The sequence below is a fragment of the Lontra canadensis genome, unplaced genomic scaffold (assembly GCF_010015895.1).
Source record: "Lontra canadensis isolate GAN:19392208 unplaced genomic scaffold, GSC_riverotter_1.0 scaffold104, whole genome shotgun sequence".
Classification (NCBI taxonomy): Eukaryota; Metazoa; Chordata; class Mammalia; order Carnivora; family Mustelidae; genus Lontra; species Lontra canadensis.
In genome coordinates, this window is record NW_022631098.1 from 5,331,625 (window position 1) to 5,348,188 (window position 16,564).

Below are 16,564 nucleotides of genomic sequence, written 5' to 3' on the forward strand. Positions count from 1 at the left end.
CTGGAAATTCCGACTCTATAAACTCTAAAGTTCTTGTTTTTAACCCCACTAAACATTTACATTTTTACCTATGTTTTTTGTTACAGTATGCCAATTGATATTGGAAAATGGTGTCCTCTTATTTTACTTTTTTTAAAGAGAGGGAGAGAGGGGTGGGCCAATGGTATGCAGCTTTATACAGGTTATCTGTAACCTCTTGGGTCGCCTACTTTTCCACTTGCTCACTCTTGCTCACAACAGTGGTTGTCTTTTGTTCCTCGACATTTTACCTATATATTCTACTTTAGTCCCTTTGCACTTGCTGTTCCCTCTGCATGAAATACTTGTTGCTGGCATCCACCTGGCTTCTTCCTTTACTACCTCAAGGATTTGACTTAATATCACCTTCTCTGGATTCCTTAGTTACCTTATTCTAAAATTAAGGGAAGAGGAGTGGAGTGAGTGGTCAGTTTTCCCTTTAGATCTTTTCCTATTTTTCTCTTTATCATTTAACATTATCTTACATACCATGTTTTTCTTTATTTATTATCCACTCCTTTAGAATATAAGGTCCCTAAGAGTGGAATTTTTACCCATTTTTTTCACTGCACAATATCCAGGGCTTTTAGAATGCTATACCTAGAGCAGAATACTCAAATATTAGCTGCATGAGTAAAGCAGTAAAGGATTAACAGAGTAACTGGCTATAAGGGTTAGAGATGATAGCATGCATTTATTGGCAAAATGTTACAGATGTTTTTTTAATACATTTATTTGAAAATTAGACATGAAAAATATGTCCCGTGTATTATTTTATTCATTGAAAGTTTTATCTAGATACATTTTACATATTGTACCGTGTGCCCATTTAGTTTATGATTCAGTGGCTTTTAATAAATTCAGAGTTTTGTGACCATCACCACAATAAATTTTGGAACATTTTCATCATCCCAAAATGAAAGTATTCTCCCGTTAGCCATAGTCCCCACCCCAATCCTCCCTTCCACCCTAACCCTGGATAACACTTACCTACTTTCTGTCTTAGATTTGCCTATTTTGGATATTTCCTATGGGGATAGGGATTTCATTGAATCTGTAGATCAATTTGGGGAGTATTGCTTCTTAACATTTCTCCTCCATGAATATGGTGTGCCTTTCCATTTATTTAGGTCTTTAATTTCTCTCAATAATTTGTGCAGTTTTTCAAGTATAAGTTTTTGCACTTCTTTTGTTAAATTTGTTCATAGGTATTTTGTTCTTTGTTCAGAGTTTTCATTGTTACTGTATAGAAATACCATTGATTTTTGTATATTGATCTTGTATCCTACAACCTTATATTTTCTTTAGTGTGTTCCTTAAGATTTTCTGTATACAAAATCATGTCATCTCCAAATAGAGATAATTTTGCTTTTTCTTTTCCAATTTGGATGGCTTTTATTTCCTTTTCTTGCCCAACTTCTCTCTAGCACATCTAGCAAAATGTTGACTAGAAGTGGTAAAGTGGACATCCTTGTCTTTTTCTTGATCTAAGAGGAAGTGAGTCTTTCACCACTGAAGTATGGTTTTGGAACTTTTGTAGATCTGTTTTTTCATCAGGTTCAGGAAGTTCCTTTCTATTCCTACTTTTTATGACATGGTGGTTGAGTTTTGTAAAATGCTTTATCTTTTCTTAATTTTTTTTCTTTTCTTTTTTTTTTTTTTTTTAAAGATTTTATTTACTTATTTGACAGAGATCACAAGTAGGCAGAGAGGCAGGCGGGGGGGTGGGTGGGTGGGGAAGCGGGCTCCCTGCTGAGCAGAGAGCCTGATGTGGGGCTCAGTCCCAGGACCCTGGGATCATGACCTGAGCCGAAGGCAGAGGCCACCCAGGCACCCCTGTAAAATGCTTTTTCTTTGTCTATTGAGATGGTCATGTGATTTTTGTCCTTTTTCTATTAGAACATTATTACATGAATTGATTTTCAGATGTTAAACCAACCTTGCTTCCATTTGGTCATGGTGAATAATCCTTTTCATATATTGCTAGATTTGGTTTGCTAGAATTTTTTTGAGCATTTTTGCATCTATATTCTTAAGAGGTATTTGTCTCTAGTTTTGTTTTTTCTCGGTTGTTTTGTTTTTTGTTTTTTTATTGTGTTATCTTGGTCTGCTTTTAAAATTGGGTTAATACTGACCTCATAGGGTGAGTTGGGAAGTGGTCCCTCTTCTATTTTTCAGAAGATTTTTTGAAGAATTGATATTCTTCAAATGTTCAGCAGAATTCACCATTCGGGGAAGCCATCTGGGTCTAGGCTGTTCTGTGTGGTTAGTTTTTAAATTACCATTCATTCTCTTTATAGATCAGTTCAGAGGTTCTGTTCCTTTTTGATTCAATTTTGGCAGTTTGTGTCTTTCTAGGAATCTTCCATTTCATCTAAATTATCTAATTTTGGTGGGATATAGTTTTTCATAGCATTACCTACAAACCTCTTTGTTTTGGTAGGGTACATGGTAATGTCCTACTTCATTTCTGATTTTAGGAATTTGAGTGTTTTTTCTTTGTCAGTCTAGCTAAATATTTATCATTTTGTTGATCCTTTCAAGAACCAACTTTTGGTTTTGTTGAAATAAGTGAAAATGACTTACATATAACATACCATAACTTAAGGGATTCAGCTAAAGGAGGGCTTGTTAGTAGGAAGCTTATAGCTGAAAAGGCGTACATTAAAAAAGATGAAAGAACCAACTTTTAGTTTCATTTCATCCTTTACACCTCAGGACATTTGTTTTCTTCTCCCAACATCCCCTGCCAGATGATAAGTTTCAGTCTTTGGGAAGAGAGTTTAAGAAAGTACAATGGTTTCTTGTCTTTGCAGATGTTAGAAGGGAAGAGCAAAATTTCTGTCAATGACTTCATCATAAAAGCTTCAGCTTTGGCATGTTTAAAAGTTCCAGAAGCAAATTCTTCTTGGCTGGACACAGTTATAAGACAGTAAGTAAGATACTGCTGGGGACAGTATATATCCATCAGCAGTTTTCTTATGCTATCTCATGTCTAACTAGGGGTATAGGGGATAAGGAGAAATGGAATACAGGGAGGAAGAGGACTTCAGTAGTTTGAAAACAAGGTAAAACTATGAGATAATGCTAAATTTAGTTAGTGAAAACTACAAATTCTTTGAGTTTAGAAGAGGGAGATAAGTTTACAGATGTGAATAATTAAGTTGATAACAACTGTTACAAAGCAGGGTTGAAATGGGTTTTGTTCACCAGTTAGTGGAGGCAAATTGAAAACAAAACCAAGAGCATGTGTTAATATTATGGTGGCATGTGACTGGCATGGTGCTTAGTGTCTTTTCACATCTTGTCTCATTTTAATCCTTATGACCCCCTCATGAACTAGGGGCCTTCACTCCCATTTTACAGATGAAGAAACTGAGGATTCAATGAATTAAATAACTTTCCTGAATTAATATGTTAGTGAATAGCAAAACTGTGATTGGAACTGGGATTCTGGCTCTTGCACCTAAACTTGTTCTACTATGTAGATTTTTAAATATTATTATTATTGTCAATTTAATTTCTATTAAGATAATAGTATATACATTAGAATATTGCTTTGTGGCTTACAGTGACCTATGCAGCTTTTATTTTTTATTTTTATTTATTTATTTTTTAAAAGATCTTATTTATTTATTTGACAGAGAGAGAGATCACAAGTAGGCAGAGTGGCAGGCAGAGAGAGAGGGAGAAGCAGGCTCCCTGCTGAGCAGAGAGCCTGATGCGGGGCTCGATCCCAGGACCCTGGGACCACGACCTGAGCCGAAGGCAGAGGCTTAACCCACTGAGCCACCCAGGCACCCCTCAATGTAGTTGTTTTTATATTTAGTTGTATTTGTTTTGTAATTTGTTTTGTAATTTTAATTTTAATTAATTTAATTAAATTAATTTTAATTTTATAAATTTTAATTTGTTTTGTAATTTTAATTAATTAAAGTAAGTAAAGTAAAATTAAAGTAATACTTTAATTTTAATTAAGTAATTACTTTAAATAACACTTTAATTAAATAATTAAGTAATTGTTTTTGGTAATAAGTATTTTATTTTCTGTGTTAAAAATATGTATTCTGAGGAGGGACCAAGATGCAAAGGTACCCTTGGCATAATACAGATTAGGAATCCTACTTTTATGTTGAGACACCACCACCCTACATCCTGAGCTCTCCCTTTTCTCCCACAACATAGTCCTCTCCCTCCACTCTTCCTTCCGTCTGCGCAGACTCTGCCTGCAGACTCCGCTCCATTGAGTTCACTTCACCTCAGAATTCAAGAAGTTCTCTTTGTGTAATTCTCACTGAATGCCGGGCGAATGCTGGGCCTTCTCTACCTGCACCCAGGTGTCAGTCAAGGCGGGTGCAAGGCAGTTAGAGCACATGTGAAAGCAAACTACTGACACATTTCTTGTTCATTTTTAAAATGTCCAGGTTAAGAGGGCATAGCAAAATGTAAAAACCAGGAAAGCTATCCCTCTGGCTGTGAAGTACCCCAAACTGAGGTAAATGTCAGTATTCTTGTTTAATCTGACACATAAGCTCTTAATAAATATTGCGATGATTACTGAAATTTTCTTTTTTCTTCTGAAATAGAAACCATGTTGTGGATATCAGTGTTGCAGTCAGTACCCCTGCAGGACTCATTACACCGATCGTATTTAATGCTCATATAAAAGGACTGGAAGCCATTGCTAATGATGTTGTTTCTTTAGCAACCAAAGCACGAGAGGGTAAACTACAGCCTCATGAGTTCCAGGTAGGTATTATTTATTTCCTTTCTGAATATGAAGAATTATGTTCTATTTAAGGGTGGCATAATGCTGGGCACCTGGGTGGCTCAGTGGGTTAAGGGTCTGTCTCGGACTCATGTCATGATCCTGGGGTCCTGGGATAGATCCCTCCATCGGGCTCCCTGCTCAACAGGGAGTCTGCTTGTCCTTCTCCCTCTGCCCCTTCCCACCGCTCATGCTCTCTTTCACTCTCTGTCAAATAAATAAAGTCTTTTTATAAAGGGTGGCATAATGCTTTTATTGCATTTTCCACCTTTGATTCTGCCTTATATTCTTACTGATACATGTCCCTGAAAATACAGAAAAAGTGAATACCCTATCAAAATGTGAAAAGACATTTTCTAGCAGTTTGCAAAACTTATGACTTACGTTAATACTGTAATGGTTATAGATTTTCATTAAAGTGTGTTCCATTAAGGCCTGTCTTTTTTTCCCCCTTTCAGCTTTATTGATGTATAAATAGCAAATAAGAATTGTATATATTCAGGGTATATAGTTTTGATGTTTTGCTGTATGTATACATTGTGAGATGATCATAATCAAGCCAAGTCATGTCTGTCACCTTGTACTCACGGTTTTCCTTTCCTTTCCTTTTTTTTTTTTTTTTTAAAGATTTTATTTATTTATTTGACAGAGAGAGAGATCACAAGTAGGCAGAGGCAGGCAGAGAGAGGGGGAAACAGGCTCCCCACTGAGCAGAGAGCCCGACGCAGGGCTCGATCCCAGGACCCTGAGATCATGACCCGAGCCGAAGGCAGAGGCTTTAACCCACTGAGCCACCCAGGCACCCCTTCCTTTCCTTTTTAAATTTTTTTTTATGGTAGTTCAGAGGACTTTCTTTTTTTTTTTTTTTAAAGATTTTATTTATTTATTTGTCAGAGAGAGAGAGGGAGAGAGAGCGAGCACAGGCAGACAGAGTGGCAGGCAGAGGCAGAGGGAGAAGCAGGTTCCCTGATGAGCAAGGAGCCTGATGTGGGACTCGATCCCAGGACGCTGGGATCATGACCTGAGCCGAAGGCAGCTGCTTAACCAACTGAGCCACCCAGGCATCCCTCAGAGGACTTTCTTAAAGATTATCTCGGGGCACCTGGGTGGCTCAGTGGGTTAAGCCTCTGCCTTCGGCTCAGGTCATGATCCCGGGGTCCTGGGATCGAGCCCCGCATCGGGCTCTCTGCTCAGCGGGAAGCCTGCTTCCTCCTCTCTCTCTGCCTGCCTCTCTGCCTACTTGTGATCTCTGTCAAATAAATAAATAAAATCTTAAAAAAAAAAAAAAAAAGATTATCTTAAGGTCTTTCCACAGAACATTTGTCTCTCTTTTCCTGGCTTATGTTGACAAGCAATTAACATGATTTTTAATCTCTTTTCCTCTAGGGTGGCACTTTTACAATCTCCAATTTAGGAATGTTTGGAATTAAGAACTTCTCTGCTATTATTAACCCACCTCAAGCATGTATTTTGGCAATTGGTGCTTCAGAAGATAGGCTGGTTCCAGCAGATAATGAAAAAGGGTAAGTATCAAAATAAAGAGGGAGTTGTAAGTTCATTTTCATTATATTATACCTGTTTGGTTTTTGGTGGTTGTTGTGGTTTTTGTTTTTACATCATACCTGTGTGTGAGTCTCGGTTTTATAATTATTGGCACAGCCTGTTGGAGGTTCAGGTACAGTGAGGTGTAAGTATAGAATGAAGTTTTTCAGGGCGTCAACCCTTCTTTTACTGTATGCAGTTAATCCTATTTGAAATGAGAAGCCTTATGTACTATAGGTCAGGGGTGAGCATACTTTTTCTTGGAGCAGGCTGTAAATATTTTAGGCTTTTTGAGTCATGGTCTCTGTTGCAAATATTGTAGTGAGAAAGCAGATGTAAGCAATACGTAAATGAATTCCAGAATACCTACATTTGGTGGGATTTGGCCTGTGGGCTGTAGTTTGTCAGCCCGTGTTCCAGATGGCTCTTTGGTGTATAGAACTTAAAGAGTAGGTGGAAAATAATATCATTCGGTTGGAGCTGGCATTTGGGTTGGTTACTGGCTAAAAGCTAGTAATTGCTTTCAGCATACCTAATACTGTTTTTATCTTTTCCTAGATTTGATGTGGCTAGCATGATGTCTGTTACACTCAGTTGTGATCATCGGGTTGTGGATGGAGCAGTTGGAGCCCAGTGGCTTGCTGAGTTTAGAAAGTACCTTGAAAAACCTATCACCATGTTGTTATAATTAACCGAAGAATTTCTAGACTCTCCCAGGTCACAATGGTTCATTCTTACCATGATATAAATATGTTATTACACAGGTGGTTCTTTTTATTTTAAAGTTAACCAGTTGTTTTTGAGTCTGTCCAGATAAGTTATTTGTAATGGGCATTACTGAATTTTTTAAATGCCAATTACACCCACATATTGTACACATTTAATGAACACCAGATTTTGAACTGTGTATTCCTAGTCAAGGGAATATGTGGCCTGGCCTTTTGGTGATAAGTACTTCCATTGGGAAATGTAGAGCTAGAATTGTGGTTCCCTGTTGAAACAGATACGTAAAGGTAATCTGGATGAAACCTTGAGGTTTTGAAGTTTAATTGCCTCAAATGTTTTGCTCATTTGAGAGAAAGACAAGTCAAGGAAAAAAGAGAAGTCCATTCTCTTTGGAGAAAGGCTCTGAATTGAACTTGATTTTGGAATTTAACCCTAATCTAAATTTTTCTGTTACATGATCCTGGTTTATTATGGATGGGAAGGGTAGAGAACTTCAAGAAAAATAAGTGAAATTTTAAAAGTTAACGTTCTCTTAGACTTCTCCAACCAGCTGTCTGTCCTTTGTTTATTTTTCTATGAATCCCCAAAATGGTTGTTTTGCCCCTTGAGATGAAGATATAAATATAAACCGGGACTTGTTATAAAAGAATTTGTGTGGGTATTTATTTAAACAACTTACATGCGTAATTTTGATAGCAGAATTTAAAATTACCTCCAAATAAAAGAATATGCTTATAGAATTTAACAGAAAGTAGAAATTATTCCTCAATAATTAACCGTTGGTTACTTGCAAATGAACTTAAATTATCAGAATCTGTTACTCAAATGGCTTTGGAAATCTGTTATCAAGAAACTGTGGAGTAAGTGTACATATGTAAAATATGGTTTCTAGTGAGATATGTGCCAAAGTCCATTTACCACCAAGTCCTGTCTGAAGGGAAGAGGGGGAGAGAGACGTTGCTAAGCAGTTGGGAGTGCTAAAAGATTAGAAGCAAAGTGGTCATTTCTACTTGGATAAAGTAAAAAATGTTCAGTGTGTACAAAGAAAGTGTTCTGTGTTTTTCCACTCAGTGTTGTCTCATGTACAATAAGAAAGTCCTAAAATCCTATTGGAAAGAAACAAAATAAGTTGCTTGCTGCCTTATCAGCCTAAATGTTTTTTTCCATTTTGTTACAATTTGCCTTTCTTCTTAGGGGAGGGGGAGTGGAAGAGGTGATATTGTGATATTCAGGATAATAAAAATGAATTTGGCACGTTATCCCAATTCCAGACTTTCCATTGATGTGTTTTTAATAAATTATTTGGAATTGTTTATGATTATTTAAAATAAATCTGACCAGTGTTTCCTTGTATATATGTGGAGCAGTCCCCTGAAACTTAGGTCTTTCAGTGTTGAATCTATTTCTAAATGTTCTTTATTAAATGATGCAGAAGTGACACTGCATATATTCCAGAATATTTCCCTTACTGTATTATGAAAACAGTACAGTACGTTAAATTGATTTTTCAGTAATTAGTAATGTTAGCTTGAATTGAAGATTGTGAAGAAGGAACAAGCTAATCAGAAGGGACCAGCGGTGTGAGCCACACCTGGTTCAAATACATGAAACTTCAAAGATAATTCATTTTTGGCAAATGCTTATGGCTCTGTTGTTCCCTTGAAAGAAAAATAAAAGGTTGTCTTCTAATAAAAATTATTTGGAGTTAAAAATTAATCTGGGGTATAATCCAAATCTGGATTCAGTCTATTTCTCTTACCAGAACTGAAAAAAGTTAAAAATTTTGGTTAAAATTATTTAAAAATTAAACTAGATGTTTTCAGTGTGTCTTGTCTAATTTTTGATGTGTTGGTAATTATTTTTCACATTAAAGCCAGAGATAGCTATATATGTGTACACTCTTAATAGAAATGCATTTTAAGCATGTAGAATTAGTGAAAGAGAAGACTGAGTTTAGGAGGATGCAATCTAATACCTGAAGCTTAGGGAGTTAACTGAAGCACTGCATGGTGGAGGGTGCCATACAGCGAGATGAAAGCATAGTCTGGACGTGTTAGATACTTTACACCAAGCCTGAGGTTTGTGAGTGAAGTTATGGTATCCCAAGGCATGGTCTGGAAAAGGAGTTAAAGAAGTTAACTGGCCTGAGAGATCGTATGACTATGTTGCAAGGAGTACTTCTCACCTAGTAATACCCAAAGCCTGGAATACATGGGAAAATAATCACTACTGATAATGATCTAAAACCAAGTTTGTAGGGGCACCTGGGTGGCTCAGTCAGTTGAGTGTCTGACTGTTGGTTTTGGTTCAGGTCATGATCTCCAAGTGGTAAGACTGAACCCTGCATAGGGAGTGTTTGCTTCTCCTCTCCTGCCTCTCTTTCTGCTCCCCCCCCCACACACCCACACACATACACACACTCTCTAACCTTAAAAAATAAAACAAGCTTCTAGAAAAATCTAGTCTCTAAATCAAGGATAATTAATATTCACCTCAATTTCCAGTTTGAAGGAAAAAAAACTTGGTAAGATTTAGATTAAACTACTTCACAGCTATTAATGTTCTTCCTGGGCAAAGTTTTACATTTTGGGGGAGAGGGAGGAGAAGTTTTTATGAATATAAAAATCCATCGAAATAAGTAAAATATTTTGGAAAATAAGCATGTAAATTTAAAATTAAGCATGCTAGATTTTGAAACACATTTTACTAATGAGTACACAAACACTAAGCTGCTGGCAAAAGTAACACCCAAATGCCGAGAGTGCCAGAGCAGAGATTGAACCACTTCTGTGTGGTTAGGTATGGGAGTGTGTAGGACAAGTATTGACAGTGATTTTGTAGAAGAGAAAGTAAGGTGAAAGCATTCCGAGTTTTTTTGATGGAAGAGAATATAATAGCTGTGTTAACTTTAGGACATCATATACTTCTAAATATCATATATCAATTCTTTCTATTCTAGATACTAGATTTGTTTCTAAGTTAAAAAGCTTTGAAATTAATAAGGACTTTAAAGACCTTATGTTGAACTAGAAACTATTACAAGGAAGCTGTACTGTATCTAGGAAAAATGATTAAGGATGTTTAAAGTTTGATGTGAACATCAAAGTTAATACCTTTGTATTGAACAACCATCTGACAGATGAATGGAAGTTGGTAAATACATCGCTTTTGTCTTTTATTTTCATAGGAGAAAGGCACTTGTCCCAAAGTCACATCCTTTTTCTTAGGGCTAGATGTATTTTACATCTTCTGTACAATAACATCCTGTTATTGTTAACTGCATCGTGGTATCCAGTCCACAGACAAGTCTCTTCTTTGATATTAAAAGATCTGGGTAACTTGGACTCCTCCCATCAGAACTGTTGTAGTAGTACAGAGGTTCATAGAAGCATAGGTTTGCATACTACTACATTGGCCCTATAAATTCATAGCTGGAGGAAACTTTCACTGCTTCAGTTCTTCTTGGTATTAGAAAATTCACACAGTTTGAGACTTATTCCTGATGCAAAAATTTGCTAGAGACAACCAAGTAAACCAGAATTTCAACCAGTAAACCAAGAATTTTCACAATTTACTTGGAAACAGAATTTTCCCAAGTGACAATTTGTTACTTTAAGACCATTAGAAATAGCTTCAAAACAAGTATATCATGGCAATACCATTATAAGAGTTTCTGTCTAGCCAAATTTGAGTGTTTTTTTTTAAAGATAAACATAAGTTGGAGAATCTCACTCCATCAAAAAGAATTCTTAGAAAATACTAGTATTTAAGGTAAACCACTACCTCTTCACCCATTATAAAGGTCCTCTCATTCACATGCCTTTAGCACTGAAAACCCAAAGCAAATGATGCTCTTGACTTACACCAATGGCATTGTGATGATTAATGTAGCTTTCTCTTTGATAAATTTGGCTGTAGTCATTTCAGTATCCACAAATTCTGGAAGATTCAGATGTAATCTGTACTTCTCAGAGACCTCGATCAATAAATCATCCTAAGAAAAACAAACCAAAGTATTTTAAAAGATGAGGTAGAAAGTATTTCCTGGTTAAAATATGTGTACTGGATTATTCCCAGTTATTCACTCGTTTCCCATAAGAGGAGGATCTCACTGCCATGTGACTTGCAATGAGCTTGTACAGCTGCTGTTGTAACTCCCTGAGGTTTTGAGAGTTTTTGTTACTGCTGCTCAATACATCAAAAGTTAACTGATACAAAGCCATAAATCGGGTGTTGCCATCCTATATTATGTGGCATTGACTTTGTGGCTGACCAGCAAATAGCGAGGAACTGTATTGGCAATAGGAAAAATGGTGACCCATGTTTTATAGCGATAAAGCCCTTAGGAAAACCAGCACAGTAATTTGAAAGACAAGTAACTGTATGCCATTAATGTGTGGCATTAGCAAAAGTATGAAAATAGAATATTGGCAACATGCATTGTTTCTATTGGCTACATTTAATAAGCTACTACAAAAAGAAATGGGCTTAGAAAAGAATTTCCCAGTTTGCAAGTAGGATTGAAAGAATACACAGAGGGGCACCTGGGTGGCTCAGTGGGTTAAGCCTCTACTCAGGTCATGATCACAGGGTTCTGGGATCAAGTCCCGCATGGGGCCCTCTGCTAGGCAGGGAGCCTGCTTCCTCCTCTCTCTGCCTGCCTCTCTGCCTACTTGTGATCTCTCTGTCAAATAAATAAATAAAATCTTAAAAAAAGAATATACAGAGCCCAGAAATTCTAAGACTTCAAGGCTGAGAAATGGAACTAATTTTTATTTTAAACCAGTAAAAAAATAAAATTGAGAATTTATTTCTTACCTCCAAAGACTGATTAAGACAGCCTAGAAGTAAAGACTGAATTACACATCATTATACTCTTTGTTAAAACCTCTAACTGGATTAAGGTGGAGCCCAGTTAATCCTTATGTTTGGCTCAAATGACAGCAATTAAGTAAAAAAAAAGACAGGCCAGGGGCGCCTGGGTGGCTCAGTGGGTTAAAGCCTCTGCCTTCGGCTCAGGTCATGATCCCAGGGTCCTGGGATCGAGCCCCACGTCGGGCTCTCTGCCCAGCAGGGAGCCTGCTTCCTTCTCTCTCTCTCTCCCTGCCTCTCTGCCTAATTGTGATCTCTGTCAAATAAATAAATAAAATCTTTAAAAAAAAAAAAGACAGGCCATTGAAAAATGGACATGTCAAATAAAGAATTGTGGGGTATGGCACTGATTGGAATTAAAGAAATAAAATGGTACTAGCCTTGACTAAAACATTTAAAATGACCTTTGGACCCCCAACATCCCAAAAGTGTGTAAAAGGGTGAGTAAACTGCTCAGCACATAAGGATGACATATTCTGCAATGTTCTTTTCTGATGTGGCCAGTGTGGGTAAGATAAAGGGAACCACCACCCAGAGAATGAAGCTGAAAGTCATGGAAAACAATGGAACTAGGGGGCTAGGTAATCAAGGAATCTTGGTTCTCTACCCAAGAACGCCTCTACCCCCAGGAAAGGGACACTGACAACATCTGCCTAATGGGATTTCAGAACTGCTGTGCACCAAAAGCTGCTGTGTCCCTCTTATTTTCCTAATTTCCAAACTGAGACTGTTAATTATGTTTATCCTCTCTCCGTTCCACATTGTATGGTGCGTGTGCCTATGGCAGTAGATTACCTGTCTTTGTAGCTCATAGGTCTGTGGTTCAAGAGGAGATGAAGATTATAATGGCAAAATCTTGTATTTCAGAGGCTGACTAGGATTGGAGATGCCTTTTTTGGGGAAAGAAGCAAATAATTGTGTCCTTGAGAGTGGACTGTAGTAGATTGTAGGACTTATGCCAATTTTTTGCTTTCTTCTGTTAGAGGATTATACATTCTTGCCATTTGAATTCCTGTGACTACCTGTGAGTATATTCTTCCCAGCCCTGTTGATGTAGTATTTGAACTTGTGCCTTAAATTTGGCCAATAGAATGTGAGTAAAAGTGATATATACTATGTCTGAGAGGAAGTTTTTTTTTTTTTAAGATTTTATGTATTTATTTATTTGTCAGAGAGAGAGAGAGAGAGAGCACAAGCAGGCAGAGGCAGAGAGAGAAGCAGGCTCCCTGCTAAGCAAGGAACCCCACATGGGACTCGATCCCAGGATCCTGGGATCATGACCTGAGCTGAAGGCAGAGGCTTAACTGACTGAGCCACCCAGGCGTCCTTGAGAGGAAGTTTTAAGATTCATTGCATGGCTTGGCCATTTCTGTTTTCTCTCTTCTGTGAGAATTGCGTATCTTACCTTTATCTTGAAATGGGCAAGACTCCTGGAACAGAGCAGACCTACCTGACATACAGCCTGAGCAAACTGCTATAAACCACTGAGATGGTGGTGTTTTTTTTTTTTACTACAGCATAATATAGTGAAAGTTGGCAAAGTTTACAGTATTACCTGTTTGACTTACCTCAGAAACACGAAGATCACAGAGAGCGACGGAATCCATACCAGGTAATTCAACTTTTATTTCAATTTCCAGAGGTTTATCATTCTGGTCAGCCACAGTTTTTAATTCATAGGCTGGTTCCTTCATCTCTACCTGGGTCTCTGAGCTGGAAATCTCCTCAATCAGACACCTTGCTTTGCTTGCAACTTCTTTTGGCAATAAAAGCTGAAAGTGATCTGGATTGCTCACAGCACTAATCTGTTCAAGGCTTAGTTCTTATGGAAAAAAAAATGGGGGGAGATGAAATCACAAAATTAATCCACAACATAAAATGCCATCAGGCTATGAACTGTAATATATGTGGCATTAGCCAAAATGGCAGCTGAAGCTGAAGCTGATTTGGTTTGGGAATCTAAAAGAATCTTAAACCTGGGGCACCTGGGTGGCTCAGTAAGGTTAAGCATCTGACTATTGATTTCAGTTCAGGGCATGACCTCAGGATGGTGAAATAGAGCCCTGCGTTGGGCTCCGTGCTCAGTGGGGAGTCTGCTTGAGATTCTCCCTCTCTGCTCCCGCCCCCCAATCCTACCCCCTGTGGTTTCTCTCTCTCAAATACATAAATAAAATCTCTTTTATAAAATAAGTAAAATCTTTAAAAAAAAAAAAAAAGAATCTTAAGCCAAAGAACTTTGTTAAAAAGTTTGCAGGATTTAAAAATCTTTAAGGACATGTTAATATTTCTAATATCTAATCTTTATATTTTTCTATCTTAAGATTCTAATCTTTTTAAATCAAGATTTTTAGTTTGCAAAATGTACGCAGGATGCAAAACAATTTTAAATCAGTTAGAATTTCCATTTACAGTCATTAACTTACCCTTTCTCATTTTCTCTCTTAAATCTGTGGGGTCAGCTTGTATTCCCATCAGATTTTGTTTCATCCTTTGAATGCTTCCTTTTATTCTAAATTTAGCAATACTGTAAGAGTGTGAGAGAGTGAACTGGAATTGTTCCTCAATGCATTTCATGGCCATCCGTATTAATTGATCTTTTTTTACTTGGTCCTTTTCTGCTGCCTGGAGAACATCAGGACTGTAGGCAACATCGATGACTGTATAAACATCTGTGTGTGTAATTCAGAGGATGTGAAATGAAGATAACTTGTTTCACTAATGATATTGTCAGGTAATATAGTAAGTCATAATCCTGGATAAAACTAGAAAGCATAAATTCTACTCCTGTATTTTTCAGAGATAATCACAATGGTGCTAAATACATTTCCAATTATGGCATTTCTTGGCATTTTATATGGGTTACTGTTAGAAAAAACTGAATAGCATTCAATTCATATACATAAAGGTATGCTTATTAATTATTAACTACATTACAACCAAATAAAATATTTTACTTGTAATGCCTCTTACCAAGTAAAATCTGATCATTATTATTCCCAATAAAGTTTTTAAAATGTGCTTCCTCTCCCTTAATTCTGTGTACCTGATGTCTCAGACATATCTTCTGGTGTTCCAACCCTTAGAGGTACTGGATGAGTGGCTGACTGGGGAGCTGGGATCCTTTTCCACTGACACAGGTTAATAAAAAGTACTTTTTCCTTGGGTTTCTAAAAAGCAAATAATTTTGCATATCTCAAAACCTAGTTTTTTTTTTTCATTTTATAATAATCCTAATGGTAACTCATCACAGAATTTGAAGAGTGAGAATTTTAGGCTCCAAGTAAGCCATTCCATGCATTAAAACTGTGTTTGAAAATGACACTGTTACCTGATTTCCCCCAAGCTACTGAGTTTTCATGGAGATCCCATTGCTGCTCCCAGAGGAACTGGGAGGAAGGACGGGGCACTGATTTAAGCAGATTCTAGGTGAATATGACCCTATTTCAGTACTTCCTTACCTCCCAGCCAAGTAAGTTCTCTTTATTTGAAAAAACTTCCAATTCTCTGAGTTTCTGTTAAATCATTACATTGCTTTTTTCTTGTTCTAGTAGAAAATGACTTTGAGATCTCCAAAATATATCAAATGTGAATTTCCCATTCTTAATCCTTCATCATCATCCATGTTTCACTCCCCCTTTAGAGTGGCAGTGCCCCTCAAGTTTTCTTAAAGTAGCAAAAGCCAAACATAACTGATTCTCGGATTATTCCAGGATTCTTTCACTCAAGGCCTCCCATCCCTGGGTACCAACACCACATACTAGGATCCTGGTTTGTAGACAGAGCTGTGGTTCTGGCGTGGCACAGAGCTGCTTCCCTTCTTTCAGCTGCTGTTCAATGAACTTCTCGTAGCTCTCAGGATTACTTTCAGCCAGATCGTCTAGGAGGTTCCAGAACTGAGTAACTTGGGTGAGCAGGCCCTTTGAGGAAGACTCCATGATTAAGGTAAATAGGCCTCTTGAGTCTGTGGAAAGATAGGACTTAAGCGGGGGGGAAAGTCTTGTGTAATTAATGGTTCATCTCTTCTTTTCAAGGAGGAGGAACAAACAGGTCAGGAGTTGTTTTGGTGACGTTAGCACCTGTGTCTAAAACACTGTGGCTCAGCACCACTTTCCTTTACCTTATTCTCTAATTATCTAATCCACCTTCTTAAATTCTCAAGTTGTCCTCCCGGGCAAGTCCTCACCTCTGCCTGGACTCTCACCAGCACTGAGGGGAGAGTAGTCAGTTAAAGTCGGGATTACCTGGTGACCCATTCTCTTGTTCGGATACGGGTATGGGCTGACTAGTGCCTATCCAGTCCTGAAACTGCCAGAGAGCCACAGGACACTTCTCCTTGCTTCGGAGTTAAAAGCAAGGATTCTGGAGCCACAATGCCCAGATCCCAGTCTTAGCTTTGTCATGGACTAGGTGTGGGACCTTGAGCAGTGAAGTTATGTATCCGTCTATTCTCCTCAAAGTGAAGGCGCTAATACCTATCTCGTGGGGTTACTGGGAGAATTAAGTATGCTCATGCAGAGAGGCTGGGACACCTGGTAAACCCTAAGAGAATGGTAATATCCATGTCTACAGATAACCTCCCTCGCTCTCCTCTCCCCCTGGAGACGCGTCCCACAGCAGCCACAGAATGAGGAAAAGAGG

General features: G+C 37.8%; 2 protein-coding genes across 2 annotated transcripts in view; one reads left to right on the top strand and one right to left on the bottom strand.

Annotated features, from left to right (window-relative positions):
- The window catches only part of DLAT (dihydrolipoamide S-acetyltransferase), a 28,055-nt gene extending 19,176 nt beyond the window's left edge, over positions 1–8,879 (top strand). Inside the window, exons 11-14 of the mRNA XM_032838341.1 lie at positions 2,835–2,950; positions 4,605–4,767; positions 6,173–6,309; positions 6,887–8,879. Coding sequence (XP_032694232.1) covers positions 2,835–2,950; positions 4,605–4,767; positions 6,173–6,309; positions 6,887–7,016 — 546 coding nt within the window. The 3' untranslated portion in view covers positions 7,017–8,879. The remainder of the gene's footprint in view (positions 1–2,834; positions 2,951–4,604; positions 4,768–6,172; positions 6,310–6,886) is intronic.
- Positions 8,880–10,235: 1,356 nt separating this feature from the next.
- Positions 10,236–16,185, bottom strand: PIH1D2 (PIH1 domain containing 2). The gene is made up of 7 exons (XM_032838343.1): positions 16,168–16,185; positions 15,685–15,887; positions 14,970–15,093; positions 14,350–14,595; positions 13,495–13,748; positions 10,918–11,048; positions 10,236–10,569 (listed from the first exon to the last, which is right to left on the bottom strand). The coding sequence occupies exons 2-7, from the start codon at positions 15,859–15,861 to the stop codon at positions 10,548–10,550; spliced, it is 954 nt and encodes a 317-aa protein (XP_032694234.1). The 5' UTR covers positions 15,862–15,887; positions 16,168–16,185; the 3' UTR covers positions 10,236–10,547.
- Between the last annotated feature and the right edge of the window lie 379 nt (positions 16,186–16,564).

What these genes read in the sequence shown, in the direction of transcription:
- PIH1D2 (XM_032838343.1), bottom strand. Translation starts at nt 15,861, where the DNA reads ATGGAGTCTTCCTCAAAGGGCCTGCTCACCCAAGTTACTCAGTTCTGG. An exon ending in GTCTACAAACCAGGATCCTA is followed by an intron (nt 15,094 to 15,684) that starts GTATGTGGTGTT and finishes TTTGCTTTTTAG; the next exon opens with AAACCCAAGGAAAAAGTACT. An exon ending in ATCATCACAATGCCATTGGT is followed by an intron (nt 10,570 to 10,917) that starts GTAAGTCAAGAG and finishes GGTTGTCTCTAG; the next exon opens with CAAATTTTTGCATCAGGAAT.